The sequence below is a fragment of the Ovis canadensis genome, chromosome 25 (assembly GCF_042477335.2).
Source record: "Ovis canadensis isolate MfBH-ARS-UI-01 breed Bighorn chromosome 25, ARS-UI_OviCan_v2, whole genome shotgun sequence".
Taxonomy (NCBI): Eukaryota; Metazoa; Chordata; class Mammalia; order Artiodactyla; family Bovidae; genus Ovis; species Ovis canadensis.
The window spans coordinates 61,435,745-61,452,754 of record NC_091269.1 but is presented as its reverse complement, the minus strand read 5'-3'; the positions used below and the strand labels follow the sequence as shown (position 1 = coordinate 61,452,754).

The 17,010-nt window shown below is 41.0% G+C and overlaps 1 protein-coding gene across 14 annotated transcripts in view; it reads right to left on the bottom strand.

The window, feature by feature from the left end:
• Window positions 1-17,010, bottom strand: part of ZFAND4 (zinc finger AN1-type containing 4) — a 55,888-nt gene that overhangs the window by 13,332 nt on the left and 25,546 nt on the right. For 11 of the 14 annotated variants that reach the window (XR_011253075.1, XR_011253076.1, XM_069572306.1 and 8 more), the window contains 3 exons: window positions 16,316-16,383; window positions 12,249-12,435; window positions 1,160-1,307 (listed from right to left, as the gene is read on the bottom strand). Coding sequence is in view for 12 of the 14 variants with exons in the window: in XM_069572306.1 (XP_069428407.1) it covers window positions 1,160-1,307; window positions 12,249-12,435; window positions 16,316-16,383 (403 nt within the window). In the remaining 2 variants the exon portion in view is untranslated. Of the gene's footprint in view, window positions 1-1,095; window positions 1,308-12,248; window positions 12,436-16,315; window positions 16,384-17,010 lie in introns of all 14 variants that reach the window. The other 3 variants (XM_069572309.1, XM_069572317.1, XM_069572316.1) reach the window with 2 other exon arrangements.

The window sequence follows — 17,010 nt, the reverse complement described above, 5'->3', positions numbered from 1 at the left end:
GAACCAAATCTGCAGTGTCTCCGAGGTATGCCTGTATAGTCACACAATGGATTAGTGCACAGCAGTAAAAAGAGAACGGACCGATTCACGCAACAAACAGATGAACTCCAAAAGCATTACGTGGAGCAAAAGAGACCAGACCGAAAAAAAGAAAGTAAGTTACACATGACATCTTCTATGCCGCGTTCAGGAACAGTAGACGCTAATTTGTGACGACACAGCTAAGAACAGCAGTTATCTGGGGAGTAGGGAAAGGCAGGCATCGACTGGGAAAGGCTATGAGAAAACCTGCAGCGAAAAACAGGTCCTAGTTTAATTTGAGTTGTACCTACATAACTGCATATAAATGTAAAAATTCATCAAGCTGTATTAAACACCTGTGAATTTTATTTTATGTACATAGTATATTTCAATAAAGAAAAAGTTACCAACAGAGTGAAAAGCAAAGTGATAGAGTAGTGCTAGGCATATGACAAAGAACTAATATACAGAATATATAAAAACCTCCAAAAAATCAGTAAGCAAAGTGAACACAATTCAATTTTTTAAATGGGCAAAAAAACTGAATGCACATTTTTACAAAAAGGATACCCAAATACCCCATAAATATATGAAAGGTACTCTACTTTATTAATCAGATAAATGAAAATTAGAACTATAATGTAACGCCACTACACACCAATGAGAATGACAAAAATAAACAGAAGAACCAGATCAAATGCTGGTAGGAGTCCAGGGAAACTGTAACTCTCATTCACTACTGGAGAGAATTCATCCAATTATTTTGGAAAATTGACAATATCTAGGATAGCTAAACATTCCTATCAACACCCAGACAGACCTATCCATAATAAGTAAATATTAACAGCATCTTAAAAAGTAACTTGCAAAATTAAGGTTAGGCTCTCTTTTATTATCCTTCTTAGTTCTAGAATCATGAAGTTTCTTAAAGCCATGAGTTATTTTGAGTGCAATATCATCACATTAAATACACTGCTGGCTGAAAAAAATTAATTCTTTGCAGTTAATACTGCAGTAAGTGAGGTCAGAAACTCGAGGTGAATATCTTATATGACTTTTCTCCCCAACAATTACCAGCAGACCTCCGTGCCGCGAGCCCTGCAGGGAAACGCTGACGAGAGGCCCGGCCAAGCTTCACCTTTTTGCTGAGGTTCATGTTCTCCATCTTAGCCTTCAGCAGCTTCATCTTATTCATAGTGATTGAATTTTCAATTATCTGTTGCCCAGAAGGAGAAGGCTCTATTTCCTCATCTTCATCAGCATACAAGCTATACACAGAACCACTACTGCAAAGAAAATGATAATTGCTGTTGAAATGCACCTGACGCCCCCAATTACTAAAAACGTTCAAGGACAACACAAAGCTACAGATGATACTCATGACAAAATAGGCTCATTTTCTCAAGGGAAATCCAAGGCACGTGTGCTTCAAAACTGTATTTCTTATGAGAAAAAATAGATGGGGATAAATGTCATGATTTAACTTTATCAAAAATCTAGTACAACTGAGCTTTTCTTTAAACTCAATATCCCATAAGTGAAGACTCTGTTTGGAAACGGAACCACTCACAACAGCATAGATTTTACAGTGAAAAGACACACTTTGGTCACATCATGACAAATTATTACAAATGGAAAACACTCCAATCACTCATCAATCACAATAACCGTTATTCATTTTATTATTTGGAACCCCTTCTGGCTGCAAATGCCACAATATAATGCTACTATCGCACTGTCCTACTATTCTGCGTCTATCTTCCCTCTGACTCCCCTATATGTGAGCAAGTTGAGAGCAGGCATTAATACCGGGCTTTTTTCATCTGCCCAGTCTTAGCAGCTGGCACAATGCCTGGCACATATTTAATAAATGTTTGCTAGATTTATTAAACATTTAATAAATGTTTGCTAGAACACAAATAACTGTAATTTCATTCAACTTTTTCAATAATGGGAAAGCTTAAATGGTTACATAATCTCAGTGATTTGAAGAATGACTGCAATGTTAAATAGAGCATAGCAGAATGCGTATTAGTCACTGCGTCCAGTGTCCTAGAGCAGAACTAAAGGATCCATGCTAAAGCAGTATGAGAATTAAGAAGATTTCCTGTTCTATGATTGCTAAGAAATGGAAACAACCTAAGATAGCCCTAACAAGGCATATTCCATACCACTTCTGAAGGACATGTTACCATCACACAAAGGTGAGGCTGAGAGTGGCTATGTCCATCCCTAAAATTTACATTCAGGAAACTAAATGTGAAACTGGTGACGTTCCGGAATCATGGGGTAATCACACTACACAGCGACAACGGGCATCAGGAGGGACACCGACGGGAATGGTCTCCACAGTCAATTCGGTTCCTCTGCTTGACCTGCGACTATCATTTCTACCTAAATGCCAGAGGCGTCGAGTCTAAAATTAACACTGGCACAATGACTTAAGACCGCATTAACACTGCTACTATTTACTGAACGCCTAATCTGCCAGGTGCTTTCCACATAATATTTCTAATCCTCACAAAATCTACACAAAGTGAAATTATATCCCATTTTTATAAGTGAGGAACCTGCAGGTGAGAGAAGTTAAATGATTCTGTTCGATACTTAGTAAAATCAGAGCTCGTAAACGAGGCATCTAAGATTAAAATCCTTCGTCTCTCTGGTTCCAAAGCCTATTCTTTATACGACTTCCTGCTGCTTCCCCAGGCACCAACAACAGGCCTTACTGCACCAGGCTTATCCACATTAGGCGACAGAACTTTAGCGCGCGAAGGCGCTCGTCTGGAGGTTAACCACACCTGAGAAAGAGGGCCGAGTGCAGATTTCCGCCGGCCCCCCCTTGGAGTGGGACAGAATGACTCAAGTATATTCTGTTCCTGCTCATCTTCTAATACTTCAACTACTTCTCATTCTATCTCCTGGCATTTTAAATTATCCATATTGAATGAAAGAGGTTTCTGACTCAGTCTTCCTGTAATAAGACACTGCTTCTTTACCGTTTTCCCAGAGATCAGTGTGTTTCTGTGTTTCTGTGTGTGATACACACACATACACACACACACACATACACACACACATACACACACACATACACACACACATACACACACACACACATACACACACACATACACACACACACGTGAGAAATATTTCATGGGATGCATTTTAGCAGATAAAAAACACTTTTAAGTTCACGTAATTTTTTAAAGTACCATATTATTGTTATCTGTCACAAAGCATAGATTCATGATTCACTGAGAAGCCGAACTCAACTGTTTTCTAAATGGAAAAATGTAACTAGGATAACACATTAATCTATCGACTTAATCCAAGAATATCTTTCTTTATATTTAAATGCTGTAAATATTTTCTTGAATGCTATGTTTAACTTTTTCTAGATCTTTTAATCTAATAATATGATTAAAGAATAAGAGATGTACAATGCAGTATTTATTTCAACAAGAACACTGTTCATCCTGAGGCCAAGTCCTCATGCGACATTAACAGATAAGTCACCATTTAATCAACTTTGGCAATGCTTCCTTTTATTTCTTCCCACTTAAAAAAGCAGTAAGGTGGAAAGATTTGAGATTAATAGTGATGACTGATTTGCTGCAGCAGCCGTGAAGTGATACCCCACGCCCAAGGTAAGAGAAACCCAAGTAAGATGTTAGGTGTTGCAAGAAGGCATCAGAGGGCAGACAGACTGAAACCATACTCACAGAAAACTAGTCAATCTAATCACACTAGGACCACAGCCTTGTCAAACTCAATGAAACCAAGCCATGCCCGTGGGGCAACCCAAGACGGGTGGGTCATGGTGGAGAGGTCTGACAGAATGTGGTCCACTGGAGAAGGGAATGGCAAGCCACTTCAGTATTCTTGCCTTGAGAACCCCATGAACAGTATGAAAAGGCAAAATGATAGGATACTGAAAGGGGAACTCCCCAGGTCAGCAGGTGCCCAATATGCTACTGGAGATCAGAGGAGAAATAACTCCAGAAAGAATGAAGGGATGGAGCCAAAGCAAAAACAATACCCAGCTGTGGATGTGACTGGTGATAGAAGCAAGGTCCGATGCTGTAAAGAGCAATAGTGCATAGGAACCTGGAATGTCAGGTCCATGAATCAAGGCAAGTTCAAAGTGGTCAAATAAGATATGGCAAGAGTGAACGCCGACATTCTAGGAATCAGCGAACTAAAATGGACTGGAATGGGTGAATTTAACTCAGATGGCCATTATATCTACTACTGCTGGCAGGAATCCCTCAGAAAAAATGGAGTAGCCACCATGGTCAACAAAAAAGAGTCCAAAATGCAGTACTTGGATGCAATCTCAAAAACGACAGAATGATCTCTGTTCATTTCCAAGGCAAACCACTCAATATGACAGTAATCCAAGTGTATGCCCCAACCAGTAACACTGAAGAAGCTGAAGTTGAATGTTTCTATGAAGACCTACAAGACCTTTTACAACTAACACCCAAAAAAGATGTCCTTTTCATTATAGGGGACTGGAATGCAAAAGTAGGAAGTCAAGAAACACCTGGAGTACCAGGCAAATTTGGCCTTGGAATACGGAATGAAGCAGGGCAAAGACTAATAGAGTTTTGCCAAGAAAATGCACTGCTCATAGCAAACACCCTCTTCCAACAACACAAGAGAAGACTCTACACATGGACATCACCAGATAGTCAACACCGAAATCAGATTGATTATATTCTCTGCAGCCAAAGATGGAGAAGCTCTATACAGGCAACAAAAACAAGACCAGGAGCTGACTGTGGCTCAGATCATGAACTCCTTATTGCCAAATTCAGACTTAAATTGAAGAAAGTAGGGAAAACCGCTAGACCATTCAGGTATGACCTAAATCAAATCCCTTATGATTATACAGTGGAAGTGAGAAATACATTTAAGGGCCCAGATCTGATAGAGAGAGTGCCTGATGAACTATGGAATGAGGTTCGTGACATTGTACAGGGGACAGGGATCAAGACCATCTCCATGGAAAAGAAATACAAAAAAGCAAAATGGCTGTCTGGGGAGGCCTTACAAATAGCTGTGAAAAGAAGAGAAGTGAAAAGCAAAGAAGAAAAGGAAAGATATAAGCATCTGAATGCAGAGTTCCAGAGAATAGCAAAAAGAGATAAGAAAGACTTCTTCAGCAATCAGTGCAAAGAAATAGAGGAAAAGAACAGAATGGGGAAAACTAAGGATCTCTTCAAGAAAATGAGAGATACCAAGGGAACATTTCATGCAAAGATGGGCTTGATAAAGGACAGAAATGGTATGGACCTAACAGAAGCAGAAGATATTAAGAAGAGGTGGCAAGAATACACAGAAGAACTGTACAAAAAAGATCTTCAGGACCCAGATAATCACGATGGTGTGATCACTCATCTAGAGCCAGACATCCTGGAATGTGAAGTCAAGTGGGCCTTGGAAAGCATCGCTACGAACAAAGCTAGAGGAGGTGATGGAATTCCAGTTGAGCTGTTTCAAATCCTGAACGATGATGCTGTGAAAGTGCTGCACTCAATATGCCAGCACATTTGGAAAACTCAGCAGTGGCCACAGGACTGGAAAAGGTCAGTTTTCATTCTAATCCCAAAGAAAGGCAATGCCATAGAATGCTCAAACTACCGCACAATTGCACTCATCTCACATGCTAGTAAAGTAATGCTCAAAATCCTCCAGGCCAGGCTTCAGCAATACGTGAACCGTGAACTTGCAGATGTTCAAGCTGGTTTTAGAAAAGGCAGAGGAACCAGAGATCAAATTGCCAACATCCGATGGATCATCGAAAAAGCAAGAGAGTTCCAGAAAAACATCTATTTCTGCTTTATTGACTATGCCTAAGCCTTTGACTGTATGGATCACAATAAACTGTGGAAAATTCTGAAAGAGATGGGAATACCAAACCACCTGACCTGCCTCTTGAGAAATCTGTATGCAGGTCAGGAAGCAACAGTTAGAACTGGACATGGAACAACAGACTGGTTCCAAATAGGAAAAGGAGTACATCAAGGCTGTATATTGTCACCCTGCTTATTTAACTTCTATGCAGAGTACATAATGAGAAACGCTGGGCTGGAAGAAACACAAGCTGGAATCAAGATTGCCGGGAGAAATATCAATCACCTCAGATATGCAGATGACACCATCCTTATGGCAGAAAGTGAGAGGAACTAAAAAGCCTCTTGATGAAAGTGAAAGAGGAGAGTGAAAAAGTTGGCTTAAAGCTCAACATTCAGAAAACGAAGATCATGGCATCCGGTCCCATCACTCCATGGGAAATAGATGGGGAAACAGTGGAAACAGTGGCAGACTTTTTTTGGGGGGCTCCAAAATCACTGCAGATGGTGACTGCAGCCATGAAATTAAAAGATGCTTACTCCTTGGAAGAAAAGTTATGACCAACCTAGATAGTATATTCAAAAGCACAGGCATTACTTTGCCAACTAAGGTCCATCTAGTCAAGGCTATGGTTTCTCCTGTGGTCATGTATGGATGACTGTGAAGGACCTAACAGAAGCAGAAGATATTAAGAAGCAGAAGATCTGTGAAGAAGGCTGAGCGCCGAAGAATTGATGCTTTGGAACTGTGGAGTTGGAGAAGACTCTTGAGAGTCCCTTGGACTGCAAGGAGATGCAACTGGTCCATTCTGAAGAAGATCAGCCCTGGGATTTCTTTGGAAGGAATGATGCTAAAGTTGAAGCTCCAGTACTTTGGCCACCTCATGCAAAGAGTTGACTCATTGGAAAAGACCCTGATGCTGGGAGGGGTTGGGGGCAGGAGGAGAAAGGGACGACAGAAGATGAGATGGCTGGATGGCATCACTGACTCGATGGACCTGAGTTTGTGTGAACTCCAGGAGTTGGTGATGGACAGGGAGGCCTGGCGTGCTGCGGTTCCTGGGGTCGCCAAGAGTCGGACACGACTGAGTGACTGAACTGAACTGATACTAGATGTTGCATCAGAACAAATCAAATAATTCTATTTCGTTTTTAGAGCAAGAATTGGCAAACTGAGACCAAGATCAAATTTAGTGCACCACCTATTTCTTATTGACCCATGAGCTAAGAATAGCCTTTATAACTTTTAAATAGTTGAAAAAAATCAAAACAACATTGCATAATGGGAGCATGTGAAATTCATATTTGTGTCCAATACAGTTTTTCGGGAATATAGCCACACTCGACCACACGCTGCTCTTGCGCTACAATGGCTGAGCTGACAGCTGCTACAGAAACTGCATGTGGCTCTCTCCTTGCTGCCCACTGTGGCTTAGCTCTATAAAGCACAGCGGCACAGGCATGATTCAATAGCATCATGAGCGCCATGCGTGTCACTGCACAATGGTATTTTTACTAGTACATACCCAACGTGTCGAAACAAAGAGAAGAATGCATTTCCAAAGCTGCAGTTTTAAAGCACTGCAGAGCGCTCAGTGCGGTCAGACTCTGCGAGCCCTGGACTGTAGCCCATCAGGCTCCTCTGTCCATGGGACTCCCCAGGCAAGAGTAATGGAGCAGGTTGCCACTTTCTCCTCCAGGAGATCTTCCCTCCCCAGGGACTGAACCCAGGTCTCCTGCTTGGCAGGTGGATTCTTTACCACTGACCCAGCAGGGGAGATCATTTTGCTATCAATTAAGCAGCAGAGTACTGTGTTTATGATACAAGGACACTACAGGCATGCTAAAGGAAGACAGCATATTTGGACATTATCAGATTAAGGAATCATGACAGCATGCCCAACTTGCAGGAAGACAATGGTAAGAAAGAGCAGAAAATTAAAAATTGAATACATCATCACAGTAAGAAAATGAAAATGAGAGTTCAACCAAAAGAAGTTTCAAAGCGGCTTATTTACCAGCCACAAGGAAATGTTTACCAATTGTGAATTAAGCAGGTGATCACAGCAGTTGAAAAAATGTGGCCACAGAAATTAAACTTGTTTAAAGACTATTTTTTGGCAAGAACAATTTCTAGAAGAGCAGAGAACAACGGAAGCAGCATCAATAGTCAGTTAGAAGATGAGCAAATGAGTCAGTTTCTTCCTTGGCTTTTGATGAGTTAATATAAGCCACATGCTACTCAGCTGCTTTTCTTTATTCAGGGTGTCAATACCAAATTTGAAGTGACCGAAGAACTAGACCCAATGTACCGTCTGCATGAAACGACTACAGGTAAGAACATTTTCAAAGAAATTGCTAAAACACCAAGGGAAACTTGAAGTGAAGTAAGTGAAGGTGTGAGTCACTCCGGTCGAGGCACGCTCTTTGAGACCCCGTGGACTGTAGCCCACCAGGCTCCTGTCTCCATGGATTTCTCAGGCAAGAATACTGGGAGTGGGTTGCCATTCCCTTCTCCAGGGGATCTTCCCACCCCACGGAAAGAACCCCAGGTTCTCTGCACCGTAGGCAGACTCTTTACCATCTGAGCCACCAAGAAGTGAAACCTGCTACAACTGAGAGAGCAGGAAGCAACTGTGCTGAACAACTGTACAAAGCTAATGAAAACGTGAGGTGTTTAAACCCTATGCTTATCTGTGTTATTCATCAGAAGGTATTCTGCAGTAACTATCTGAATCTATCACATATTACTGAACCAACAGTGTCAATGGAAGTTAAAGGAAATCTGCATATTTCAAAAATCTGTTTAAATGTGCAATTGAGATGCTCCACGTATATTCAACTGGAAGCGCAACACAGTAGCATACGAAAGGCAAATAGCAAAAAATGACTCTGAGAGTATTCTATAAATGCCTTCCTAGTGATGAAAGTGCTCAATTAAAATCATATGCTCATGGACTGCTACCAGTATTTGGAAGTACAAAGTTTTAAAGATAAAATAGATAAAATCTCATTCCAGATCAATATTAACAAATACATTTTCACAACTGATTCCACAACTGTGACAGGTAACGCTTTCAACCCCAATTAACTAAACTATTAACTCCCACAAAAAGGAACTCCATTCTTCTCGTTAGTAGACCTGAATTAGATACACACACACTCAATTATCATATTTTGAATTTTGTTAGTGAAAATTTGTTTTATCTGGTTATATAAGTACTTTTACATGGTATCCTTAACTTCATCTCTTGGCCTGAAAACCCTAAAATAGTTACTATCTGGCCCTTTACAGAAACAGTTGCTATCTCCTATTATAAGAGTTAAGAAAGCCTCTCTCGGGATAAGAAAAGAGCTTCCTGCTCTGCTTCCTCATCCACCCTATCCCTTGTCCAATTCTGGTAAGTGAATAGAGAGGAAAAGTAAAAGAAACAAAGAATATATTAAGAGGAATAATAATACAATTTTAATTGAAATCCATAATAACATTTGGATTATGTCTTAAACACAAATAAAAGTTTTGTGTTTACTCTTAGTGAAAGGAGTAAGTGATGTTTCAAGCAAATGAAAAAGAAGTACAAAAGCATGGCATAACAAACAAGAGCTATAAAAATGATAACAGGGTGTAAAAGGCCTTCCACGCCAAGCTGTGGAGCTGAGATTCTCTCCTCTAGGAAAGGAGAGCCAAAAGAGGATGTCCTGAGGAAGAAAACCGAAACAACAGCAAAGTAGCAAATGGCAAGACGGGCGTAAAGCAATCCTGCTCACGGCCTAGAGCAAGAGGCGCTGGACTGGAGCCGCAGCCCACTGCTCCCGCTGCTCTGCGCTTCTGTTGAAGGCACGTCTGCAGTGCCAACCAGATTCTGACACACAGAGTCAACAAAAAACACCATTCCTGATGTCTGCTCTCTGCCAACACAGTAAGCATAATCTTTCTTCCACATAACACACTGAGGCGAGGCAGAATCCTAAAGGAACTCCCTGATTCCCAATTCTAGGTGCTCACACCCTGCATATTCTCCTAACCTTGAGTCTGGCATGACTTATTTAACTTACATGCAGAGTACATCATGAGAAACGCTGGGCTGAAAGAAACACAAGCTGGAATCAAGATTGCCAGGAGAAATATCAATAACCTCAGATATGCAGATGACACCACCCTTATGGCAGAAAGTGAAGAGGAGCTAAAAAGCCTCTTGATGAAAGTGAAAGTGGAGAGTGAAAAAGTTGGCTTAAAGCTCAACATTCAGAAAACGAAGATCATGGCATCCCATTCCATCACTTCATGGGAAATAGATGGGGAAACGGTGGAAACAGTGGCAGACTTTATTTTCTTGGGCTCCAAAATCACTGCAGATGGTGACTGCAGCCATGAAATTAAAAGATACTCCTTGGAAGAAAAGTTATGACCAACCTAGATAGCATATTCAAAAGCAGAGACATTACTTTGCCGACTAAGGTCCATCTAGTCAAGGCTATGGTTTTCCCTGTGGTCATGTATGGATGTGAGAGTTGGACTGTGAAGAAGGCTGAGCACTGAAGAATTGATGCTTTTGAACTGTGGTGTTGGAGAAGACTCTTGAGAGTCCCCTGGACTGCAAGGAGATCCAACCAGTCCATTCTGAAGGAGATCAGCCCTGGGATTTCTCTGGAAGGACTGATGCTAAAGCTGAAACCCCAGTACTTTGGCCACCTCATACGAAGAGGTGACTCATCAGAAAAGACTCTAATGCTGGGAGGGATTGGGGGCAGGAGGAGAAGGGGACGACGGAGGATGAGATGGCTGGATGGCATCACCGACTCGACGGACGTGAGTCTGAATGAACTCTGGGAGCTGGTGATGGACAGGGAGGCCTGGTGTGCTGCGATTCATGGGGTCGCCAGGAGTTGGACACGACTGAGCAACTGAACTGAACTGAACTGATGCCTTGCTTCTATTCAACAAAATATGGCAAAAGTAGAAGGATTTTTCAGATATAACTCAGGCTCCAAATCAGCTGATTTTGAGTTAATCAAAAGAGAACTGAAGGCAGCCTCTACCCAAAAGCCAGCAAGAAAACCAGGGCCCTCAGTCATGCGACTGTCAAGAAACAGGCCCACCAAGTGAACGAGCCTGAGAGCAGATGGCTTCCCCTGAAATTCCCAGGGGGGCGCACCTTTGCCGACACCGGGCCTGCAGCTCTGCAGGAACCTGAGAAGAGCGCCTGGCTGAACTGCGCCTCGACCCCCAAGCCATGGAAACTGACTGCAGACTGCAAGCTGATTTTCCCGTGAATGGAACTGCCACTAGGTTTCAACGCCGTGGAATTAAATTTTCGTTACCTGCAAGCTTTCCTTTGTTGCCTGTCCTACTGCTCGTTTAAGGTCACTTTTTCTCTGAGGTTATTCCTAACTCCCTACCTTTCAGATAAAATGAAGGCCCTCTTATCTGCTTTTCCAGAGATTTTAATGTCTTTTTACAACAACTGACAAAATTATATTATAGATACAATTTATAGCAGATTTCATGCTCCATAAAGGAAGGAATATAATTTTTATAACTTAGTGTGTAGTATAAAAATAGACTATAAAAGTTCAGTTAAATGTTTAGTCAATGTTTTAAAGTGAAATAAGGTTAAAAAAAAAATCATAGTAAGGCAGAGCACACAGAAACTTAAAACTTACCTTACCCAATTACTAACTTTCCTACTGCCTAGCCCAAGTACCTTTGTTTCCTTCTGACTTTAAAACAACCCTCCTTCCTTTTTTGAAGGATTATACATTATATAATTTGTTATTTTATTTATTTCTCATTTTTTGAGGCTGTGCCCCACAGCTTGTGGGATCTTAGTTCCCAAACCAGGGACTAAATCTGGGCCCTTGTCAGTGAGCACACTGAGTCCTAACAGCTGGACCACCAAGGAACCCCCTCCCCCTTTTACAGAGTAGGAGCACAGGACTAGAGAGGCAAAGATGGATCCACCTTTAAGCAACAGCTAAATTCTGGGGGGGAAAAAGAGAAACTTTAGGCTTAATCCTTTATATTACGCCATGGCTATACTGATATAACATCACACTATTATAACAAAACTCAATAATCTAGTAGGCATCTTAAGAGTTTTAATGACAAATATTTTTACAAAAAAATCCTACTCCATAAAGAAATTTCAGTTTTAGAAATTACTCCTATCAATCATAGGAAGAACAATTTCAGAATTATATAACTGAGGTGGGATGGGGAGAAGGCGAGGATGCATGAAATTTAGTCAATCTTGTGAGTATAGTAAGATAATTCTGACAACCCAAGGTAGACATACAGCTTATGGGCACACCACATGATGTTCTCCTTTTCTAAGTGAGACACGTAAATGAAAACCTATTCACCTTAAAGACTCAGATAACGGTGTTAGAGTGCCGTCTCCCCTGTCTACTACACGGAAGAAATTCAACTGATCTCCTTCTTGGTACACCAAAAGTGTAACTTGCTTGTTGCAAGAGGTCTTCTCCCAGACCTCATCTCGGCTGGACTCCATGTACTCAGCCATCTCCTTAAGCGGATCTTCCACGGGAACTACAAATGGAAACACTGATAGATAAGTTTTCAGTTTATGTCAAGTTCAATGCATTTTTGTACACCATCAGGATATAACATGTCAAATTTGAACAACAATCAAATTGTACTGAACAACAATTGTATTGAACAACAATACATATATATTATATTCTTCAAATAAGTTTTTGGTCTTTTTATAGTTAATACATTTTCTATGCTGTATTAATATGAAAGAAAAGAAATATGTTGTTACATACAAAGACAGGGTTTAACCAAATACATGAGGTTTTCCTGTGCCACTGGAGTGAATATTCATTGATTCTATGATGGAATCATCTATAACTATTTTCACTTCATATCTTCCACTCCCTATATGTTCCAGTATTGGTTTCAACAATCAATAATTAAAAATTAATGGAAATTCCACTTACTTTACATTTAAAAAAACACACAACTGGGAGACATATTTTAGAAATTAGAAGTGAATCCCTTTTTTCTTTCTGGTTTTATATAAAGGCTGATTCTTCTCAGGGTTCTTTCTTGACGTGAAGACAGGTGATTTAAAAAAAGGAAAAGTGAAGTCGCTCAGTCGTGTCCAACTCTTTGCGACCCCATGGACTGCAGCCCACCAGGCTCCTCTATCCATGAGGTTTTCTAGGCAAGAGTACTGGAGTGGGGTGCCATTTCAGTACATGGTAACTCAACACCACAATGGGGCCACTTATTATACAAAAACTGCTATGTCTGTAATGATTAATATGTTGCTACTTGAAAGCATCCGCCCAGGACCCCACTTGTTCTGGCAGACACCCACGTGTCTAGTCAGCGCACACGGCTCTAGTGGTCTAGAGCAGTCGTCAGGTTTGGATGATATTGCCAACATCATGTCAAGCCACTCGCACCCACGGCAGCCACAGATCCTGCTCTTGTGGTGGGAACAAGCCGCAAGAGGTGGCTAGCTCACAGGCTGAATGTTCTAAAAGCTCCTGAACCCCAGATCAGGGGTCTAAGTAATGGCTACAGCAAAAAAAAAAAAAAAAAAGGGCATTCCCAAAGACAGGTTCATGTCGAGTTGCACAAACACTGTTCTCTCTTAAAAGAGGCAACAATTTCTCAAGCTCCATAACTTTCATTCAAGTAGCTTATTTAGTAACAGAATCAGAGTGCTGAATTACCCTCTAAAAACTCACAACAATAAGGAATATTAAGTCTGAAGCTAATTAACCATTACAGATGTCCCCATATCCTAAATTCAATACCACCACTATTAATAAAACACAGAAACTTCAGAAACACAGTAAGGTCTACCTTGTTTTTGATAAGACTTTCAAAGATACGAAATGTATTTATGCGACACTTTCCACACTGCAGTAACAAGAAACAAGAACTAGGCGGCTGCCATTACTAAAACCACAGGAAAGTCTGGTTTAAACCAGCAAGCGTGCCTTACTTCAGGAGTCACTGGCATTGGCCATGTGTATGCACTTAATGGCTACACACACACATCCCTTTTCATAACAGAAAAATCGTTTAGACTTCATCAAGTATAAAATATTATGCATCTAGTTTAGGATAAAATTTAGTTTTAGAAAGGAAATTATTTTCCTTTTTCGGCTGTGCCACGCAGCTCGCGGGATCTTAGTTCCCACCAGGGATCAAAATCGTGCCCCCGCAGTGGACGCCCAGAGTCCAAACTGCTGGACGGCCAAGACAGTCCTTTTCTAGGCTGCTCTGATGACGTTTAATTCAAAAACAATTTTAAAAGCTAAGTATTACTAGCATTCACATGATAAAGACATTTTCTAAACCACAAATTTCAAGTAAGACTCAGTAGCTAAAAAGAAGGTTTCTGATATACAGTATGGAGAAGTTCTCGATTTGGGGAGTTTTTCCTTTTCACAAAGTTTTCAATGATGTAAAGCAGACAACTGGAGAAGGAAATGGGAGCCCACTGCAGCATTTTTGCCTGGAGAACCTCACGGGGAACGGAGACGAGCAGGCGATGGAGAGAGTCCAGAAGTTGCAGAGTCGGACACAACTCAGCAACCAAACCAACAAAGGCACACAGCAGCAAGCTGTTAAATTTTAAAGGCTGATTCAACAAAGGCAAACTTATTAAAAACTCCATCTGAAATATCAAATAAGACAAGTTCTAGGGCCTGATTTTTTCAGTTACAAACAAAGCACAGGCAACTGTAGGGAAAAGTAAGACAACACTTCAGCTACCAAAGGGCAGTGATGACTTTCACTACTTTATATTCAAAAACACATGTATTTTACATTCAGAACCTGTGGTGCTCATACTCTTCCTCACATATATAACTGCAGTCCTAGTTAGAAAAGCAGGTAATAAATAATAATAATAAAACATCTGTGTTTAAAGACAATACTATACACAAGTAACAAACTTTGAAAATATAATACAATGAAATTCACATGTCATTAAATTCACGTCTTATCGTGACAGCTCAGTGAACGCATTAGGGTTTTTGTACTACTCTCAGAATCGGTAGTATAGACGTCATGTGTCACATGGGACAATTTAAGTCCAATTAACTGGAAGTCCCTGATATTACAAGTCTAGTTAATCAGCTCTCACATTATCTTTGCTTTTTTCTAACTTATCCATAAGAGTTCAACAGTCACAGTAACCTATCTCAAAAAATCCTCCTGAAATAGCTAAGAAAAAGACGGTGATCCCCCTATTTTCTAATAAAAATCAGGAAGCGTGGAGATGGAATCTGACTTGTGGAAGAAGCATTAAGCCATCAGTGGAATCAATACTTACCATCCAATTTTCTGGTTAGTGAAGGATCAAACACAAAGACCTTCCCCAACATGAGGCCCACAGAGCAGGCCTGCTCCAGGAAGGCGGGTGCCTCTGCTCTGCGGGGGCTCACGCGGGAAACCTGAGCCAGGGACACGGTGAGCGCTCCCGCCGTCTCGCCCGTGCCTGGCGCTTTCTTGCAGCTCCAGCCTCTGCTCACGCCGCCATCCCCTGGGCTCTCCTCCCGCCCCGCGGCCCTACTCCCACAGACGCTGTCAGGCTGCTACGTGACAGCCACTTAAAGGGACATCGATTCTGCTCACATCCGCTGCGGCACTGTGATGAAGCAGGGACACTCTCTCCCAAGAAACAGTGCACTGAAAATCTAGGAGATGCCCAAAATGTGCTTCCTGAATGAATGGAGGGATGGACTCTCAGAGACACCCACATCCTGAAAAAAAGGCTTTAACAGCAACATGATAGTATCTACAAAATCCAAATGCATCACAAACCAGGCTAAGAGCCACCTTTGGAATTTCCTGTAACAACCATGACCCCAGAGTTGGAAACTCAGTGGACTGAAAAACGCAAAAGACCAGTAAGCTGCACCTAAACACAGGGATAGCAATGTAATGTTTATACTACGCCATCCCACTGTCCTTTCCTATACTGGTGAGCTTTATATCTAACCCTTCTGGATTGAATGAGGAATCATGAGATTTTCTGGAATATGAGTTCCTGCCTCTGTGCATTTAGGCTTCATAAAACAATGCTGAAGGACCTATTACACGGCACAAGGAAGTATACTTAATATTTTATAATAACCTATAAAGGCAAAGAATCTAAAAAAGAGACATACATCTACAAATAAACACACATGTAAATATGTATGGCTGAATCACTTTGCTAGATACTTGAAATTAACACACCACTGTAAATCAACTATACTTCAATAAAAATAAATACATTTTTAAAAAATAAAAAAAAATGCTGAGAGAAACAAGTGTGGTTCTTCTAAGACATAATAGCTGGGGAAAAAACCTGAATAAAACCTGAGGCTATAACATCATCTGGCTTGAAGATTACTACTGTCAAATTGCTTTAATAAACGTAATTTTAACATATGCCTACCTCTACTTGTATTTATAGGTCCACCGCGCATAGCCAAAACCAGCTTCAAGGTACAACCTTCTGAAATGCTGTGGACAATTAACACACACAAAAAAAACCACAAACATCAAAATACATTCAGTGTTAAATATACACATTCTTATGTGTTGGTTTATCAGGCATAGTGCCTACTCTAAAAGATTTTTTAAAAGATATAGCAATGTGCATAAATATAAAATGTTAACTTATTTACTTGCATAAATAATGAAAACATGAAGTTCTCATAAGACTTAAATATGAAATGAATAAAAAGTATGAAAAGGACCTCTGTGGTTTAGCCTCATCATTTCACCTTAGGCCCTAAGAAGAAACGAAGCTGTTAAGACCCAAAGTGTCAGAAATAACAGATCTAACTAATAAACAGAAAAACTGCAAATCTACAAACCTCCCCATGCCCAGTGCGCTCCCAGCTATTCCACACGGCCTCTGACCTTTTTGTTTCAGGAAAGAAGGAAGGCTTATGTGAGAGAAGGGAGAAAGACACAAGGTCAGACAGCGTATCTGCAGTGCCTGAGGCACACAGCGTCACGCAGTGTCACGTCAGGAGAGCTTCAGAGAAGGGAAAGCTGTGAAGAGCAGCACTCTCACCCAGCACACTCGCGACAACAAAGGAAAAGGAATGCAGCCAGGTGGCAATGAGCCAATATTCAAAGGCG